This window comes from Sebastes umbrosus, chromosome 4 (genome assembly GCF_015220745.1).
Source record: "Sebastes umbrosus isolate fSebUmb1 chromosome 4, fSebUmb1.pri, whole genome shotgun sequence".
NCBI lineage: Eukaryota > Metazoa > Chordata > Actinopteri > Perciformes > Sebastidae > Sebastes > Sebastes umbrosus.
The window spans coordinates 6856900-6878701 of record NC_051272.1 but is presented as its reverse complement, the minus strand read 5'-3'; the positions used below and the strand labels follow the sequence as shown (position 1 = coordinate 6878701).

At 38.8% G+C, this 21802-nt stretch overlaps 1 protein-coding gene across 1 annotated transcript in view; it reads left to right on the top strand.

Annotated features, from left to right (window-relative positions):
• Positions 1 to 19113, top strand: part of LOC119487123 (alpha-1,3-mannosyl-glycoprotein 4-beta-N-acetylglucosaminyltransferase C-like) — a 44825-nt gene extending 25712 nt beyond the window's left edge. Inside the window, exons 3-5 of the mRNA XM_037767783.1 lie at positions 15595 to 15728; positions 16212 to 16359; positions 16444 to 19113. Of these exons, the coding sequence (XP_037623711.1) occupies positions 15603 to 15728; positions 16212 to 16359; positions 16444 to 17603 (1434 nt within the window). The 5' untranslated portion in view covers positions 15595 to 15602 and the 3' untranslated portion in view covers positions 17604 to 19113. The remainder of the gene's footprint in view (positions 1 to 15594; positions 15729 to 16211; positions 16360 to 16443) is intronic.
• The last annotated feature ends 2689 nt before the right edge of the window (positions 19114 to 21802 follow it).

The following is a 21802-nucleotide window of genomic DNA, read 5'->3' as shown; positions in this document are numbered from 1 at the left end:
GTACCAGCTACTAACAGGCCACAACATACACCAAAGGATGCAGGCCTTACCTGAACCCGGGCGAGCTCGGCCTGCTCGGCCCGCTGCCTTCTCCCACAGGGGCTCTGAGCTCGGCATTGATCCCAGTTCATTTAGGGTAACAAATAGATGCAGGCAGAAAGTAAACCAAAATACTTCAGGGATGAGGTTTATTGTTTATTGTCCATCACAGTCTCAACACACCACTCTCTCCTCTCCCTCTACTGTCATCTCCTGCCATCTGCACACTTAGTTAACAACATAGAGAGTATATATAGAAGGACGACGCGTCTCCACTTCCTCCCACTGTGCAGAGGTGATTTGGTTGTTTATATTCGGATTCTCAGATTAAATGAATGTCTCCAGAACCGAACGTATACCATTTTTAACCCTCATGCCTCCGATATTGGAGATTTTATTTTATTTATATCTCCAGTTTTGGATATGTTCAGTATTTCTTTGCACCCTGTAGATGTTAATGTGGCAATAATCAAACACTCTGACAGGATACCTCACTGAATCAGTGCTTTTATTTCTGTCACTGAATTACAGATACAAGACTTAAGTAAAGGATCTGAGTACTTCTTCCGCTGCTGGGCTCAGTTGACGCTGACTAACACTCACATGCAGTGTGTCTCCAACATATAAACAACCTCTTACCGTCTGTCAAGAGCACGCCGAGTGAAGCCAGCAGCAGTACAACTTAATGGAGCTGAAACCATGTGTGTGTGTGAAATGAAACACAGAAACAACTCTTTTCTTTCTCTTATCTCTTGTCAGCTTTGAAATGTTCTCACGTGCCTTTGAGCAAAGCACCTGACTCTAGCTGCACACCTATCCCAGAATATGTTTCCCTGGATAAATCAACACAAGCAGAAAAAATGTTATCCAAGTCATCATGTTTCACAAAATGACCCAATTCACCAAACACGACACCACCCACCTCCTGTCCACCGCTTCTCACCCAAATCTGTCGTGTTTTTCCACCATTCAGTTCGGCTTTGACGTCACACAAATCTAGTTAGTCATCATGGCACACCACCGATCCTGAACACTACATAATAGTCAGACAAGCTGTTTGCCTAGAATAGACGGAGTGACACACAAAGTCAAACACTGTGACAATCAAATCACTTTCTGCGACATTCAGAAAGGAACATTTTAAAGGACCAGTAACGTTTAGGGGGATCTATTGGCAGAAATGGAATAAAATATTAATAAGTATGTTTTCTTTAGTGTATAATCACCTGATAATAAGAATCATTGTGTTTTCGTTACCTTAAAATGAGCCGCTAATATCTACATATGGAGCGGGTCCTCTCCACGGAGTCTGCCATGTTCCTATTGGCTGTGCTCCGGTTGGTGGGCAGGGCTTGGTATTTCCTCAACTGATCTCAACATAGCTGCCGGGTCACAACCTTCCTCATTTTACAGCTAAACAGTACACTACAAGATGTTTCTGAAAACATTTGAGTCCTTATAGTAAAAGAATATTGATTCATATTTGATCAGCGCTGCCTAGTTTGACCGTTTGATCGGAGTTTGTGAGTGATTGACAGCTGCTCATAGGCGGCAGGCTCCAGCTCGGTTCTGATTGGTTGTTTTCCTCCGGTCTGTTAAATCTTGCAGATGCCATTAGGAGCACAGGAAGACACAGAGGCACCTGATTTTTTTCAGATTACCTGTCTCATGCACTGCTGTCAGGATATATATTTTCATAAAAATATATTTTTTTAATCAAATTTGCTCCATTTTTACCCACTGCTGCTTTAACTGGGGTTTTGAATGCAGGACCTTTACTTGTAGTAGAGTATTTTCAGTGTGCTATTAGTACTTTTACTTAAGTAAATTATTTGAATACTTCCACCACTGTTAAAAAACAGTATAATAGTACCACTATTTTATCTCATATTGTGATTTCTGCTGTAACTTTGAAGCCAGGACAGATTTCCCTCTCTGCATCACTTATATTTAATATATTGTCAGCAGTGTTGTGCTGACTGATGAATGATCAAAGCAAATATATCACAGAGCATTTTTTAAGCATAAAAACATTCTTGCAATCATTTTCATGTTTTTTCAGGAGATTAATTGATTTATCTTGAAACTTCTCTTCCTGTCTAAACTTCACTTGTATCTGTGTTTTTCTGCAAGTTTAGAAGCAGATGTTTGAATGTTGTTACAGTTTGTTACCAATTAATAAAACAAGTCAAAGTTGCTGCAAATTATAATATCTTTGAAATATTATATAATGATGTAAAAATAATGAGTTTTAGCCCATGGCAGTGCAAACAAACGCTGACAACTTCTGCTTCCCATAAATTCCCATCACTGGTATAAACGCTTTCCAGACGAACGATGAATATTTCTTCTTTATGATGATTTGATCAATAGTGTTGAGCATCTATCAGAGTCACTGATGACAGGCTGAATGACATCACCAACCAAACCACTTAAAGGCCGGCTTTTTTTTAGGTTTTTATATCATTCAGTAACTTCCCAGTGGTGTTTCTTATGTATTCAAATCTGAACATTCAAATTCTGGTCAAAGTACGTATGTTTTAACGTCAAAATGATATTCCCCCAAGCCCTTTTAAAAACTTTTTTCCCATGTGACTTAATAATTAAGAGTTACCTTTACTTATACATGATAGAATATACATCGGAATAAAAGACCAATGGAGCCTGAACATATGGCATTTAATTTGACATTAAAATATGAATTTGTCATTTGAACACCAAAACTTTTTAATTTAATTAAAACTGCTTTTTAAGAGACTTTCATTTTCGTAGCTGGCTTATGATTATCTCCTAAAAGTCTCCATCAGGAACCCTCACCAATCACGCGCCCAACATCACTCATAGCCTATAAACACATTCACCTGTAATATCTCATATCTATCCTCAAACTGCTTTCAAAGAACTAAAATTAACAGGATTATTTTAGCATGAAAAAAAACATGTTAGCCCAAGTTAGTCAAACCACATTTTAAGAAAAACGTTCCTGGAGTAAATAAATCCTCCAATAACAAATACAATTTTTTTCTGTTTGCACCAAATCATTACCTGCACAAGCAAATGGAAAAACTTAATTGAATAAATGCTGCATTATATAAAATCACTGATGGCAGCTCCAAAATAAGCAGAAAAATGTTGCAGATTATTACAGTAAACGCTCATAAACCTGGAAGGAAAATAAACACGCTGCAAGTACAATTTGCTCAGCTACATCCCACTGGAGCAACCTTGAACCTTTGAAGGCTTTTTACCACAGTTTTGGTGGAGAGGCTCAGTGGCTAACGGAGGAATATGGTCATAGCTGTAGGCAATTTTATGCTTTAAATGGTGCTGAAAAAATTTACCCGTGTTGAGACCTTGCTGCAGTTTGCCACCAACATGTCATATCCCACGTACTTATACAAATCAGAAGGTCTCTACAGCTGTAGCGTTTGTTTCATGTCAGTTCAAGTCTTGTTTTGATTGCCGATATCAAACGTTAGAACTGAAACTTGCATCACTGCCTCCCTGATGTGATTCCTTGTCTTCCCTCGGCTACAAAAGAAATCAGTGCTGTCACTGAAAGAACCTTCAATTAACAGTTTGCTTGCCTCTCTCTGCTTTCTTTCACTGTATAATAGCAGCATTAATGAGAAAGGAAATACTGCTTTTATCATTCTTTAATGTGTTTTCAACTTTAAGCTCCTTAACTACAAATCATGTGTGATTATTTTCAATTGCACACAAAACAGGTTTAGACTTTTGTTGTATTTTTCTTACTGTTCCTGGAAACCACTGGTTTCTTTTCACTGATTTCAGTAAAACACTAAACTAAGTGTTGTGTAGTCACAACTAACATCAATCTGCATTTATTTTTGTCAATGTTACATCGTTGTTTCAAGAATCTGCTAACTGATTTTCATATAGCATGGATAATAATGGAAACCAATGAATAAACTGTTAGAAAACAACGCTAATATTTGATTTGCATGATTTGAAATTATATCAATAACAGCAGACTTATCAACAATAGCGGGGGACCTGCTGGCTAGGCGTCTTATTTTACTTGAATGGAAGTACTTTTCCACCCTTCTTATGACTCACTTAAAGGTTCTCTATTAAATATTCAGGGCATCAATACAGCAGTAAACAACGATTGTCTATGTAAAGATATAGAGCAGTAATGTCTACCTGAGCAGAGAGTGAAGTCACTCTCCCTCTGTGTCTGTTGTAATCAGAGCTTCCTCATGCTTTGTAGACATAGGAGGGTCACCCATGCATGCTTTAAGTGCATGTGAGTGTGCCCCACTGGCTTTAAACGAGACCTGTTTGCCTTTTTTAAACCACGTCAATAAGGTTTTTTGCCACATGAGCAGCATGGTTCTAGGGATGGCGATGTCGGTCGGTCCAACCACTTTGATCCAGACCGAAATACCTCAACGATTATTGGATAGATTTCAATGAACAGATTTCAACATTTTAATTTATCCAATACTTTGTTTTATGACCAGATAGTTTCAAAACTAATCTCATTAAGCCTCAGTTGTACTTTGTATTTATTGCTAATCAGCACATATTAGCATTCCACTCTTTCCATGAGACCTTTTATTTTAAGCTTTTACAAAACGACCTCTCATATTCTTTCACAGCCTGCGGCAAAGAGTCTCTTCTTTCCCCAGTGTGTTGCCTATTTCTTTCCAAGAATTTAATGTCATGTTACTGTTTCTCAATGAACAGTTGTAGAGATGTCTGTATAGGCGAACCATGTTGAAATGAAAGGCACAGGCGAGTGGTTACAAAAATTCAGAGGTGCACGACCAAGCGCCGCGACAACTTGCGGAGCCTTCGCGCACCACACGAAAGCCTCGATGACGTTATTTTCTGACTTGCGTACCTTGCGCCGGCTTCACTACGGCGACCATAAACCAGGCTTTGGTTTCTTTTGTGAAATTTTGCTAGGGTTGGTTTTTGCACCTTGTACTTCCATTTAACTAAAAGATCCTCGTTACTCCTCATTTCTTTTTGAATAAAATGTTACAGGTTCCTTTTCTTTTGTGCTTTTGAACCTACCTGCTCGTGCTTGTGCAAAATTAATGAAAACCGTTCATGTACATGATTTGTAGTAAGTTGGCTAAAACATGCAAAACCACTTCTCTTTGAAGAACCTTTCGCAATAAAGACGATATGCTGCATCAACTTCAATACCCTCTCTGCTGAGAGCGTTGCATCAGCTCTGCATGCCGACAAGCAAACATGCAGCGTGGGTGCATGAATATTTGGCAAAGCTCTTGCAGCCGCGCCTGTTCCCAATGCATTTTTAATGGGGTCTGCCCCTCTTGTCCAACAGCAGGAAGAGGGTAACTGCTGGAGCCTGGAGTCTGAGAAACTAGCTGGCCCCCTCCACCTTGATGAATAAGTAAACACATCGAACCAGGCAGAGATGCAGTCGGTAAAACTCCCAGCTTGAAGCAAGAAGATTTGCTTTCTTCTGGAAGAAATGCTGTTTACTCGCTGATGATTCCACCGCCAGCTCCCTCTGAACTCTATTAACATTTTCCTCTGAGTCTGGATCCGTGCTTCAACTTTAATTCTGGCCATGGAATTGCATTTCAGTGCCTCAATCAAACTCGCAGCAACCCTTATTAAGGTACATAGAATCTTGCCTCAGCCTTGATATCTGGCTGTTAAAGTTGTGATTTCAAGCTTTTACTTAAATGACGTTTACCTGAAATGATTTTTACATGAAATTTATTAAAAAAAAATTTAAACCCTGACAACCAGTTGTCTTATTCAGCAACAGAGGAAGTAGAGAAGGAAATAGTTATTGTTATATTTAAGTTTTTTTGTCTAATGCCGGGATCAGACTACACGATATTTTTGTCTTTGACAATGGTCACCATGTCAGATCTAACGATCACAGTGCCGGCTCGTGGCACGTCGTATTCCACGATCATGCGCGAGTTCAGACATCATCGGGATGCGGTTGAAGCAACTGTCAATGCTTGGGTAACGATAATTTAGCATATTCCTGCAATTAGGATCGGGGATATGCCGGCATAGCTAGCATATCATAGCATATCTACTCACCTGGTTGATGAAGTGCTTCCGCTATTTCTCGCCAACATTTGTCTTTTTTGACTCTGTCATGGTACTCCCTCGACGAAACGTCAAATAGGCAGGAGTACAGTTGCCACAACTCAATGAATATTTCGTCAGTTTCGTCGTCCCACCTGACAGCAGCAAACTCGGCATCCCTCCTCCTTTTCGCCATGTTTGTTTATTACCAAGTGACCTGACTGCGACTGCTCGCTGGAGAGAGCACCTGATTGGTCAACGCAAAGGAACACGTCGTTGGAGATGTCACACTAAGCGTGTCAAGACGAAAAATTTTGACAGGCTAGACTTTTCCTCGGGGTGTCGTTGGGCGTCCCAGACGTGGCGTCGGTTGTCGTGTATTATGACACACTACACGAGATAAGAGGATCGATTTTCGCACACGACACTATTTGTCGTTCCCGATCCCCTACGACGGCCGTGTCGGGCTATAATCGGGCTGATATCGTGTAGTCTGATCCCGGCATAACTGCTGTTCAGGTCAATGAACGTTCAGACTCACATATTTCTAGGTGCTCTAAAACAAGTGTTCCAGTCAAATGAAATCATAGTTAAAGCCACTTAACTATGATTTAGTTTCATATTGCTTACTCATATTATTCACACAGTGTTCCATAAATTCCTTCAGTCTCATCTTCTTCTCATTTATTGACAGATTAATCAAACGGTGTAAACAGACTCTGCTGAAAATACATACTCAAGGTTAAAACATTTAAACGAACAGCACCAACACGTTTTTATTGGTGACACTTCATCAATAGTTTTCCTACCTCACCCACACACTCAAACAAACAAGCACAAACACTCAGCAGGGTCCGTGTGGCTTCATACGCTGCCTGGATGTCAACAGACAAATGAACAACAGTGTTCACCAAATGGCATTGTTGTTCAACACACATGCTTATTAAAATGGCATCTCATTAGAGGCACTGAGTGACCATTTTATAAGAGATTAATTGCATTTATTGAGAGCATTTTCCTCTTCATTATTATTCTGCGTTGCATATGGATTCACTGCGACTGTACCAGTCCTACATATTCATGTTACTTATTACAGGAAGCTTAGAAACAGTCGGGAAATGAGCCAAAGGCAGAGTTGTGTTGGTGTGCAGACTGACGCTGAATTTCAAACACAAGCTTTTGTGCTCTGTGATGTAAAAACAGGCTCAGTGTGTTTCCTGCTAAATTAATGAAGTGTCCGACAGTCTGTCCAATCCGCTGTCTGTTCACGCTGTTGGCCTGATGTCCTTCCGTTTGTACAGTCAGACTGTGTGTATTCGTATGCTGAGGTTCAAAGTTCATCTTTGACCGTCTATTTAGTGGCTGTTCTGGAGCTTCTGATCACATCACATGAGCTTCATATGAATATATAATAACTAACAGTATGCATCTTCAGTCAGTGTTCTTCACAAAGTGCTGAAATTCTGCGTCATGTCTAAATAAGATTAACTTCAATAGGCTACTGCTTATAAAATACAACCACTCTGTAGGTAGTTAGGAACAAGACTAAGAGCCTAGCAGCTCTGTGAGGTCACTCATACTTCAGGCACAGTAGTGCTATGAGGTAAATGTCAGCATGCTCACAATGACAATACTAACATGCGGATGTGTAGGAGGTTCCACGTTTGCATCTCAGTTCAGCATTATGTAAGGGATAATGTACAGCCAGCCGGCCATTCGCGGAGGGGTCTCTCATCACCCTGAAGGGGATTCTTTCACAACAATGACCCGCTAGCTGTACATTATCCCGCTTATTACACGGCTACTTACTGAAGAAATCAATATTTTGACACAAAAACGGTCCGCCAGAGTCCGACATCAGAGCTGCGCCCATAGCAACGGTCTGTTATACATAGCAACGGTCTGTTATAGAGAAATTACAGACCGCAGAACGCCGTGATTGACCAATCAAAATCGAGTATTCAACACAGCCGTGTAATATAAAGCATGATAACATTTGAGTACTGAGCGGGACATTTTACAGATGAAAAATAAACTTGTTACCACTCTTTGGTGGACAAACTACAGTATGTAACAGCGACAAGTTGCCTTAAAGGGGAATTTACACATCAAAGTCTGTTTCCTCCTGCTAAAGGTTCTCATTCAACGCTTCATATGATATCTTACAAAAAGTTATTCCTTATTTTTCGTGGACGGGACACGAACAACAGTCTCCTGGGTGAAAGGATGTTTGTCGCTCTTTATTCTACGCCACCTGTCCTGGTTCACGATTACGTGGGTTATATACAAATTGATTTTGTGGAATATATATACGAATTACAGTGCATTACTTTTTGTAACAATAGCTCCGAACGTTGTATGAGAAACAGCCTGCATGCTAACATGCACGAGCATGCACTAAAGCATGCTGCGAAAGAAGTGAGTTCAACAGACCTTTTAGTCCGCTCCTCATCTCTGCTTGAGGCTATAGCGGCTTGAGGCTACATTAGCAACTACTAGCACAACACACCCAAATATCCAACCGAACTGTGTCCATGGTCTAGTTGCATTGTGGGTAATGTAGGCGCCAGGTTTTGACAAGAAAGAAGAATGCCTGGAATAAAAATAGATGATATTTCTGGTTCTGCTGAGTCGATTTTTATATTTGTTTTTAAAAAACTGTTCATTGTGAGACCGACATTGTTATAGGAGTGCAATGCTAAATCTGTGGAGTACTCTTTTAAACATATATTTGGCATTTCTGTACTTCAATTTGTTATGATAGACATAAACACATATATGATATATCTGATAAATTAAAAAATAGCTTCTCACTAATTGTTGGTCACTAATGTCACTAATGTTTCCCGTCTAGCTTCTTAAAACTCAAACTTAAATCCAAAACAATACAATATACTACTGCTGCATTAAACCTTTTTTAGATTATCATACACCATTGTTTAAAATAATCCGATCTCTGTAATCAATGATCACGGTTGCCTGTAAAGTGCAGCAGCTTGTGATACTCATGATTAAAGGAGTCAAACTCATCTCTCTGCTTCTGAAGCGTGGCACTGGTGCGCAGCGCGGCCCTGCGGTACATGTAAATTGCATCTGGAGTGTATTTACCTTTCAGGTCAAAGACGAACATGAAAGGCTTTTTCAGTCCCAGCGGTGGCGACTGTAATGAGGATGGGCTCTCCTCAGCAGTCAGTGCTTTGACCCACATTAGCTCTCTGCCCGAGGCCCGCTGAGGCAGGATGGAGATGGAGAATAATAGCTGGATATAGTATCTAAGACGCGCATTGTGTATTAAATTATATTCACAGAGTTCCACAAGGCTCTGTGAAGTTCATAAACTAGAGGGGATTTAAAAAAAAGCCATTAACAGCCTTTGGCACAGATTCTAGAGCACATCTCAGCGCCACGATGATCTATTCCAAAACATCTTATTGCAGAGGCATTATCATTATTACTGTTGAAGTTGCAGTGGGCGCTGAACTTTCAAGAAATTTGAAGGAAAATCACTGTCAGTCTGCTTTTATTTATTCAAGGTCGTACACTGAAAGGCCCTTTACGCAGCATACAAAGATAAAACAACAGCGAGAAATGTAGAAACAAGAATTCAGAATAATGACGAAAGAAAGTCAGAAAAACAAAATTATAAAAAAGGAGTTGATGAAAGCAAAATTAAAGTGATAAATGTGCTTTAAAATGTTAAAAGATACTCCCACACAGGGTTCGAGACTAACGGCGTCCTGTCGAAACATTTTCATATTTCATATTTTAACTTTCATATTTCATATTCATATTTATATTCTAATGTTTCATATCATACAAACTATTGATAAAATAACAGAAATTATAGCATTACTAATAATTAGTAAACATTAATAATTATAATTTCATTGTTTTTTACAGTAAAATAACTATAAACTAATTTTAATTGACTTTCAATTTTACATTTATAAATGATGGTTATTATAAAGTGTTTGTTTATATTTTATTTTGAACATTAAAAAACAAAATAAAAGATAAAAACAAAACTAAATAACGGTAAAATGAAATGAACGATAAACTTAAACACATACTCAGTAAATGATTATCATAGACTCAAATTAAATCTTACATGTTCAAAAAGGAGTAGGAGGAAGGATACACTTATTTTTTCCTACCCCTTCTTCTCTACTAATTCATAAACTAACTTACTAACTATATATATACTCGATATATGTATACACACACACACACACACACACAAACATATACAGTATATATACACACACAAATGCACTTACTCAAGCATACACATATGCAGTTTATAAACAATCATCCAAATTCTACACTATGTATCACCCAGTGTCAATAAACTCAAACTTGACCGTCAATTTGATCAAAATGTATTTTCATATACTCTTTCTATATCTACACCATCTATCCTCACTTGTACCTGCGTGTTTATTTTACAATTTCCAAACAACATAATCTTTGTTTTGTCCAAATTTAATGATGATTTGTTAATGACAAACCATTGTTTTAATTTACTATATTCTGATGTGATCACCTCCAGAAGCTGCTGTAAATTCTCCCCAGAACAAAAAATGTTAGCATCATCTGCAAATAAAACAAATTTCAATATTTTTGATACTCTGCATATATCATTTATATACAGAATGAACAGTTTCAGTCCTAATACTGACCCCTGAGCTACTCTACAAGCAATTTTCAAGCATGTGGAGTGTTACCAAAAGTACAAAGTTGGAAAAACTTGAATGCAGTCAGGAATGCCTTTGCATTCACTCTTCACACTAGAACACAAGTTGGATTATCGGATTCTCACCTCTGTTAGTATTTAAAGCCTCTTGTGCTCCGATCACATAACACGCAATTTACTGCCGAGTTTGTACAGGATTTAAGTGTACTTTGAAGGAAAAATGCAGCTAAATTATATTTCTGAATGACTTATTTACAGAGCTCACAGAATAATCAGCACCAGGTCAACCTAAAGTTAACGCATTAACTACTTCATGTCTGTTCATTGAGTCAATAATGTGAAGCAGCTGTCATGTAGATTCATCACTGTGGAGTCTCGTGGCGCTGCAGCAACAAGTATCCCATCCATCTTTTTTATTTCTTACATTATTCAGGGAAGGTTTTCGCTGAGAAAGCAGACAATGTTTCAGCATTTCATACCGTTACACACTCGGGAGCCTCCCAGTACAACCACTACAGTCTTTTACTGGTGGAGGCTTTGCTGCTGCTGCTGCTGCTACTGACGCAAATTGGGATTAAGTGCCTTGCTGAAGGGCACCTTGATGAAAGTTGTTGAATTTAAAGCATCACTCATTCATTCTCCACAATCAGCTGGTTCTAGTTATTGACTCTGAGAGCCTCCAGCATCAAGCTCGTCTCCTCTAACTTTCAGACCGCAGCCCGTCAATTCTCCAAATTACTGCTCAAATCAGACTTTTTTTTTTTTGAGGTGTTAATTCCACGATCTGTTTCCGATACGCACTGACAGAGATGTTTGAAAAAAAAATCTATGGATGTGCAGATTCACACCAACAAAAAGACATTTTCTAACACCTCAGGTTGTTCTGCTTGTTCTCAGCTGTGTTTGTTGCACCCTGACAGCTTTTTCTGTTCTGAGGTTTATATCATAATGGGCTGAAAACGTCAATGTTGGATGATCCTGCAAAACCCCAGACTACGTCTAATGCCAAAGCCCTTAAAGGGGATGCTCCACTGATTGTAAGTATGAAGATCAGTTTACTCATCACAAGTAGTACTACTCAGCTTGTGAAAACAGTTAATGTCCTTTGATTCTGGAAGAGCTTTCTAAAGTCTTACAAAATCACCCTGATGATGTTATCAAAGTTATCTTGGATTGAATAGAAAGACTGTGTTACAAACTGGATTTTGAAAGATGTGGGCGACCTCCTCCCTTTGCTGCTCTTTATACTACATTACCTGACTTCCTCCTTTGCTCCAGTCATAATCTAAATACCTGCGCCATGCTGAGTGACAGTCAGCGGGTAACCTTCGTTTCTGAAAAGTGAAGCCAATGCTGAAGTGCCTTAAACTTGCATTCTTTCTAACAGCCAGCAGGGGGCGACTCCTCTGGTTGCAAAAAGAAGTCTGATTGTATGCCTGCTTCTCACTTGATTTATTACCTCAGTAAACATTGTAAACATGAGTTTATGGTCTCAATCGCTAGTTTCAAGTCTTCTTCAATACAGCATGATGTCCATTTAGTAAATGATGGTCCCATTTAGAGTCAAATAGACCATAAAGCAGGGGATGCTTTAGGGCGTGGCTACCTTGTGACTGACAGGTCGCTACCACGGCTTTGTCTGGTCTGGGAGTTGTCCGTGTTTTCGTCTTAGTACTTTAACCCTTTCGCAGTGTGTTTTCAGTTCATGAAAATTAATCGTAACATTTTGGTCGTCTTAAAAATGTCTTATTCAGTGTTCGGTTGTACTTAGCTCCACCCTCTCGTGTCACTTCTGGTTGCAAAAAGCCCCAAAACTCAAGGCTTCAAAACTCCACAATGTCGCGGTGACTACGTCCACGTCTTATATACAGTCTATGGGGGCAACACGTCCTTGTAGCTCTTCTATTGTAATTACGACGACCACTAGAGGTCGCCTCCTAACAATAAACGTAGATATCAGTCATAATAAGCTGCTTGTACAAACAACCTCTGGGGTCGTGTTTTAGGGGAGGACAGTCTCAAAATAAACTATGGTTAAGATAAGATATGGTAAGGGCTATAAGTACTGGGTTGATTCCAGTTTTAGTTGAAAGAAACGTGGCTGTTCAGCTTTTTGCTCTTCAGACTAATCAGAAAAAACATCACATTTATGTCACATGGGAGGAGAAAAAAATCCTTTGTGCTGCGGTATAACCAGAGTGTGTGACTGCTGGCTGCCTTAATGTGCAATATAAGAGTGCCCCTAATTTAATAAAATCTGCTGCAGTGCTCCAATGTCTTAGGACAATTTAGTCTGAGCCTATAAACATAATTTGTCCACAAGCTATTGTTGAAGCTGCTTAGATGTAGATTCTGGAAATGTTTGAATCATCCAGCTTCATTTTACTCACTTCATTTTTCATCCATGAAGATTCACCTGTAAGCCGTAAGAGCCAGGCTTGTACTTACATTAAAGTCTGCTGTGATTTACTTTTTCATTTATAAAACAAAAGATTAGTGGACAGGGCAAATCTCCTCTCCTTCTCTGCTCTGGAGAGACTGTTGTTAATGTGCACTGGTAAAGATAAACCCTCCTATAGGACTTTGATACTCATTGGTATTCCTCCCTACCTGTTACTATTTTACTCTAATCTAAAATGACTTCAGTCGTAGAAATGAGCTCACGGGGCACACTCGCTGATAATTTGCTGAGGAAAAACAAAAAAACAACTTGGCAGAGAGGCATTTTAAACTAAAGCAAACAGACCCAACAAATGGTGCTTATTTATTCATAGACGTACCCTCATTTCCATATAAATGTACGTGACCTATGGGAGGCTTGTTTGTTGTTTAGATTCACTCGCAGAAGGCAAACAAAAATTAAATTTCTTAGCAGTATTTTCTCTCGCAGACGAAGCTTGTGGCCATTATTTTGCCTTGTTAGATATTCTTCCGTCGTCTGAATATCTGATTTTGCCGGCTGCTATCTCAGATAATGGTGTGTGTGTGTGTGGAGGTGCTTTTTATGAGGACTCATAATATTGACTCACAGCTGTCATTGTGTTTCCACTTACTCTTACTCCGCTCCATCTCTCAGGTGGAGCTTCTTTTTTTTTTTTTTCGTGGCACAAACACAAAATGGCTTACTTCTCTGGCAGATGGTAGATGATACCACAATGAATAATAAGTTGTTTATTGAGTTATTGGGCCCAGCGGCAGCCGCGCGGGCCTATGCCATAATTGTCCCCGTCACCGGGGAGCTCACGGTTTCTCACATCGAAGGCTTGGTTTTTGTGTTACGCAACATCAGAATTAGGGAGGGTGTCGTGGGATCAGTAGTTTTTCAGATGAGGTGCCAAATAGGACAGATAGTGAGCAGAGTAATTCTTTTTTACTTTAAAAGACTGTCAACACTACGAGTAAAATATCACACTGAACAAGGCCGGAGGCATCTGTTTCCTATAAAGAGATGTCACTGGCGGTTAATAAGTTTTGAAACATCATGAGCGGTTAGATTAACGACCAAAATGATCCATTATTAGCAATCATTCTGCTTAATCCAATGATAAACCTTGAAATCAGCCGTCTGTATCTCTGTGTCAGTGCTGATGGCCACATCTGTCACACTGAGCACCTCATCACAACCCAATTAAAGATGAATATCCATCCGGCGCTGTGATTGATACTTCAGGGCTGCGACTAATGATTCTGTTAATTAAAGCTGCACTAATCGATATTTTTATATGAACAATGGATCAAATGAGTAATGTGGAAGGATGTGAGAGTTATTATCCCACTCTGCAGTTCCTCTCAGCTCTGCTGTGCGTTTTACCATCTTTTAGCTCATTGTTTTGTTTTATTTACGGCACACAACTTTATTGTTTTTGGTTCTCTCTTACAGCTCTCATCAACCCTGTTTCTAGTGGAAAAAGCTCTGATTAACCCACTGTACACTACCTGCCCATCACAGACACAGTTAGCAACTAGCTGGTGAACATAGAGGAGCATTTATCAGCTAAAGAACCAAATATCTATCTCAGAAGTTGGTAGAGACCAAAATGGATGGGTCCAACAAACACAGGGCTTTCATCCAGGAGACTGCTGTTCGCATCCCGTGTCTTAGGTTTCACTTTCACTTTATAATCAGCTGATTGTTTATGTCTCATGTTCACAACCTCAAGTCACATTTTCACTCTACAAATTTAGTAGTTTTAAGCCCAACAATGTTATTTGTTCCTAAACCTAACTAAGTGGTTTTGTTGCCTAAACTAAGTAAGTGTTTTTGATTAATTCACAACTTCAAGCACGTGTTTACCACGACCATAGTGTCATACCCTCTTTCTCTCTCTAAATCTACTAACTGTGTTCATTTCATTTTCAAAACTATTACACAAATTAACTTCTTTGACTGTTATATGTCTTTTTTTTTGCTTTTGTTCTAATCTTTGTTTTTGTAAACACGCAAATTCCTCTTAGTTCATAATACTGACTCACTCTAATTTGGTACAATGGCATTTGTTGCTTGATTAAATGACTTAAATAATTAATGTTATCAAAAAATGTTTTTTGTTTTAATTGACTTGCTTCAGTATTATGATACATGACGTCTTTTATCACTTTTTGTTTCAGTAAAACATCAGTTCCGTTCTGATAAGTGATGCATTTTGATTAAAGCAGATGTTGAGCTCTTTGTCATTCGACTAATCCTTAATACTGATGTCATAACCCAAATGTTCACAAGGATTAAATAAAAAATAAATATATATATATATATATATATATGTAGCTAGCCATGTGTACCAACTCTCTGTTTTATCTCTGATTTCCTGCAGTCATCTTGATGCTCATGTGGAAGTCCGTGGACAAGATGAGGTGTTTCAGGAAACGATCCATGTTCCCCTTCCTCGGCTTCCTCATCACCTTCCTCCTCTTCTTCAACCTCTACATGGATGATGGATTTGTGCTGGTAAGATTTCTCCCCTTTGACAGCTTCTTACTTAATGATGGCCTTTGGATGCTTAATGTCCAATCAATACAAGTACTATAATATCAATCAATAATTCTAATATCAATAATCAATAAGTAGTATACTTAAATACACATTTGATGTACTTGTACTTTACTTTAGTATTTTCTCCTCATGCCACGTTCTACTTCTACCCCATTACATTACAGGGGGAAATAATATTGTTTATACTTCATTACATTTATTTGACAGCTTTAGTTACTTTTCAAATTAAGATTTTTGCACACAAAACATGAAAATGAACAACTACAGCTGAAATGATTAGTCGATTATTTGATTGACAGAAAATTATATGGCAACTATTTTTGATAATCATTTCATGTACACTACTGCTCTGGGTAATTGTGACGAACTTTTATGAATCTGAAAACTTCCTCCACCACTGGCTTTTACTCAGTGTGTTCTTGTCATTTGTAATTTTAGGAGGCTGAAAAAAGACAGCTGGGAGAGACACTGATGCATCCTACAAACTCTGAGAGATACGTGCACACATTCAGAGATCTGTCTAACTTCTCTGGATCTATTAATGTGACGTATCGCTACCTTGCTGGAATTCCTTTGCCACGCAAAAGTAGGTATTTCCACTCAAGGTGATACTGCTATGATGTTAGTTTTTGTTCCATAATGAAGCGACTAAAGTGGTTTCTGTCCACAGAGTATCTCACCATTGGTTTGTCGTCTGTCAAGAGGAAAAAGGGGAATTACCTTCTAGAGACGATCAAATCCATCTTTGATCAGTCCAGTTACGAGGAACTCAAAGAGATAGTGGTCGTGGTCCACCTGGCAGACTTTGACCTGGTCTGGTGTGAGAACCTGGTGCAGGATATCACCAGGAAGTTCGCCCACCACATCATAGCGGGACGCCTCCTGGTGATCCAGGCCCCAGAGGAGTACTACCCATCTCTGGACGGCTTGAAAAGGAACTACAACGACCCGGAGGACCGGGTCCGTTTCCGCTCCAAGCAGAACGTGGACTACGCTTTCCTCCTCAACTTCTGCACGAACCTCTCTCACTTCTACATGATGCTGGAGGACGACGTGCGCTGCTCCAGGAACTTCCTGACGGCACTGAAGAAGGTGATCACCTCCAGAGAGGGTTCCTACTGGGTGATGCTGGAGTTCTCCAAGCTGGGCTACATCGGCAAGCTGTACCACTCCAGAGACCTGCCGCGTCTGGCTCATTTCCTCCTCATGTTCTACCAGGAAATGCCCTGCGACTGGCTCCTCATCCACTTCAGGGGTCTGCTGGCCCAGAAGGACGTGATCCGCTTCAAGCCCTCGCTGTTCCAGCACATGGGCTACTACTCCTCTTACAAAGGAGCCGAGAACAAGCTGAAGGACGACGACTTCGAGGAAGACTCCATAGACATTCCCGACAACCCTCCCGCCAGCCTTTACACAAACATCAACGTCTTTGAGAACTATGACGCCACCAAGGCGTACAGCACTGTTGATGAGTACTTCTGGGGGAAGCCTCCGTGCACCGGAGACTTCTTTGTCATAATCTTCAATAAATCAATAAAAATCAGCAGAATTAAAATCGTGACGGGCACAGAGGACAGACAAAATGACATTCTCCACCACGGAGCTCTGGAGGTCGGACAGAAGGCTGTGGACACTAAACAGGGACGTCAGTGTTCGTCCTACATCACGTTAGGAGAGTTTAAAGGCGGCATTATCGAGGTGAACAACGTAGACCACAAGATCGGCTTCGACATCGAGTGTGTGCGAGTCGTCACCACCGCCAATCAGAAAGAATGGCTCATCATAAGAACTATCAGTTTATGGACCACGCAACCCGTGAGTCAGTTTTAAATGTAACAGAGGACATTTTTAAATTATCATGTGTGTACAGTATTAATTTTGGATGCAAGTTCATTTTGGACTACTTCTGGGAAATATGTGTTTATGGGATTCAAAGCAATCCATATTTTCTTGGGTTGTTTTCAATGTGATTGTATTAAAATGACAAATCTGTACAGTCTGGAGCCTTTATACGTATGTTCATTTTCCTAAATCTAAATATAAAATTGTTCATACATGGCTGCTTTCCTGTTTGTTTGTTTGTCATAGCACCTTAAAGGGGCATTGCATCGGTTTTCTTACATTTTTATAACCTGGTTACAGACGTCTTGAATCACAATTGTTTTTTGTCGGAAATCAAAATTTTATAATGAAGTGAAACAAAATGGTGATTCAGTCCGATCATCCAGTCCGTTCTCATTCCCAGGGCGTCAAATACTGAGGCTTTGTCATGGCGTGTGATACCGCTGCACAAGGCACCCTTTAGCGTCAGTATGAGACGCACCGGGTGTTCCATTAACTACAATGTAAACACATCCGCAGAAACAGTAAACTCTCAGACAAAATGCACGGGGAGTGTGGCGACGTAGTTTAAAGAGTGAAAAGAGACACACCGAGCGGGAGGGCTGGTTGATGGGACCAACAAACACAAGGCTTTCATCCAGGCGACTGCTGTTCGTGTCCTGTGAGTCACGTTACAATCAGCTGTTTGTCCCGTATTCCCAACATTAAGTCTCATTTTCATTGTACAAATGTAGCTGTTTTAAGCCCAACCGTGTTGTTTTTCCTAAACCTAATTAAGTGGTTTTGTTGCCTAAATTTAAAGTGACGCCAAGGGATGTGAAAAAGCGGCGCTATGTGACGATTTGGGATGAGAACGTGTCGGACTATCAGGACATTTTTCAATCAATCAACAACTGCATTTCCCACTGTGTTTCTAAGTCTGAACATGAACCAGGATGGGTTCAATGCTGCACTGTTTCCTACAGTACATCTAAAATTAAACACAAGCTTGAAAAAAATATGAAAGGAAAAAACTAAGGAGGAAAAGTTTAAATGTCCCATTAGACCCGTCTTCATGTGAAATTCTGATTGATTTAGCCGAGGTAGAGCCATCAGAACGAGCCTGAGGACGGATCTCAGGAAGAAGTGTCCCCCGTTTGAATGTGTGAGAATATGATATAAAATCCTTTTAATATCCTCTAATATGAGTCCACTGTGTCATGTGACTTCTTTCTCCTACAAAGCACAATCAACTGGTATTATCTTGTCAGTAATTACCTGATTCCTTGAAGACTGGAGGTAATTTAACTTGTGTTGGAAAGAGCTTCCCACTAATATCTTTATTTTTTCTTAATGGGAAACTGGGAGTTTGCAGGTTGGCATGTCACCAAACATCCTGTTGACATCGTCAACGGCTTCATGTTATTTTTAACCATTTTAAAAGCTTATATTTTATATAATTTACAGAATTAGTTTGAGCTCTGACAACTGATTTATTAAAAGAACTTATCTCTCTTAATGCATCTGTGTCTCTGCCTTTAGCTTCTGCTTCATTTTGTTTGTTTATGTTTTGCTACCATCTGCTGGTAAACTTAAACATTGACACAAAAACAACTTTATAACTCCGCAATTGAACCAAGAAAGTTTCTTGTTTTAATGTAATAAAATGTTAAAATTCTTGGTTTGAAAGTGTAAAAACAAAACCTCATATAATGTTTTATAAATTGTCTGAAAAAAATATAGAATCACATTATTGCGATATCTGCAAATGTTCACTTTATAAGGCTTGTAAAGTACTTGTAATTCATGGTTGACTACCAGACCATTGTGAATTATTAGTTATTATATATATTATAGCTCCAGTTATATCATGGTAAGTTAGTCTTACTATTACAAACTATTAAAATAGCTGACAGCTTGTATAAGTAACATGTTGCAGTAAATGAAATAATATGATTTTACATATTCATTTATTATAACTTATAAGATTAAGTTCTTATATTTATTTATATTATTTTAATCTAATAACACCACACACAAAAAATCACTGGGTTAAGATTTGTCCCAGAATGCGTCAATATAGTACCAACGAAATAGTGTTAACTTTAACCAGAAAACCACTTAAACACAACATCCTCTATCTTAGACCCTTGATTAGGAATAACTCCCCCAACAAAACCTTTAATTGTAAAAAATTAGAGCAACAGCGGAGAGATTCCTCTTCCAGGATGAACATCTGCAACAGATGTGTAAACAGGAATAACAAGAATAATAGAACACTATGGAGAAGCAGAGTGACAATATTAGGTAACTAAACAAAGTGCAAACATACAACTAGGGCTGTCATGATATACCGGTATTGACGATAAACATGATACTTAAAAAATTAATCGTGAATAATACGGTAATATTGTGTAATAATCCAGCACCTCTTAAATGATTTCTTTTCGTTCTCGCTTTTTGTACAGTTGTGTTTACAGACTTTCTTTCACTCATATTTCAGTGTAATTCATTTACCAAAAAAACAAAACACAAAATGCACAATAAACAAAGTTAATGATGAATTTGACTGATTATTTTTTCTCCAAATTATCGCGATAATAATCTTTATCGTGAATTCTTTTGGCCGCAATAACCGTGAAGTGAAAATCTGATATCGTGACAGCCCTACATGCAACATATGAAGAATATGAAACTGGAAAAGACATTGTTCCTGTTCTCTTCAGGTCACAGAGAGTTACAGGTTTCATTTGTTGCTGCAGCCTCGTCTCTGTACGAGTCTCCTTCAGGTGTCATCAGTATAAAACAGATGGCCTTCCTGCACATAGAGCCAAACCCACAATGAGGTTTCAAGTGAAGAATTGACTTTCTGCCAGAGAACTAAGTACAACCAACTTCTCTAACTATGCTGACACTTTCTAACGCTTCATTGGGATGCATCACAAGTTTCTTTTCCTCCTGAATCTCTTTATATGTGTCCCTAAGTGGCCTGTTCTGCTCCCGGCCTTCCATCCTATTTCTCTCCTCTTTATATTCTCTACCTCCTCTTGTTGTTTTACCACCTGCTGCCTCCTCGACCTCCTGCAGCCACATGTAATCTGAATCAATCTCCCATCATCTTCCCCCTGCATTCAGGTTAAATTAAAAAAAAGGATGGTAAACTTTTCGCTCTCCAGTCAGAGAGTATTGTGGCCTAAGAAAAAACAAACATCAAACATTTGATTTGTGTTCTTATTCTTATATTGTGTGTTTATTTGATACCACTTAGTACCGTTTGATAGCGGTTTTATCTGTCTGAGGCTTCTAGAAACGTTGGTCGTGGATTTTAAATTACTGCAAGAAATAAAAGTGCAGATCTTGAGTTATATATAGGGATGCACCGATACTGGATACACATACACATTACACATTATACATAAAAGAATGATCCCAGTCACTTCCACACAGTGAGGCATACAGCTGATTAATTAAACACTCCTCTATTTTATAACACGAGGTTCATCCCCACGCAGTGACTGCAGTGATTGTTTATTGTACTCTTGTAAGTCGTTGTTTTACTGCTTAATAAGAAAGTAGAGATAAACCCAACCCAGCTGACTCCCCAGTATGAAGAAAGGAAAGGGCATTGTTTTGTTTTGTTTTTTTCAATGCTTTCTCTATTGAACTCATGATCATTAACAAAGGTACAGATACATAGACAGTTGAACAAGAAAATAAAAAAAAACAAGACAAAAACAAAACAAAACAAAAATAATTACATATACATTTCATAATGCCAGGGTTTGTGTTTATGTTATATATATCACATTATAATAATTTAATCATTTATAAGTCTTAATGGCTTTTTTTGTTTTTAATATAGGTTATGATGGTGCTATACTGTTTATATTCATTAATAAAATGTAGGAAAGTTGGCTCGGTTCCTGACCATTTTTTCTTATGGATATGAAATTTTCCAAAAAATGATAAATAATTGTATTATATACAGCATGTTATATCCAATCTTATCTTGACTAAAATATATCATTACATCAAACATATCTATTTCAACACTCATCTTAAGTTTCTTTTGTAGAAAGTTGGCTACATCGAAAACAACAGCTTACTCCTTTGGTTTAACAGGCATTTTGAATTTATCAAGAAATTCTTTATAAGATAATAAATAATCATTTTTATTAAAGGGACTGTTGGTAACTTCTTACACGTAT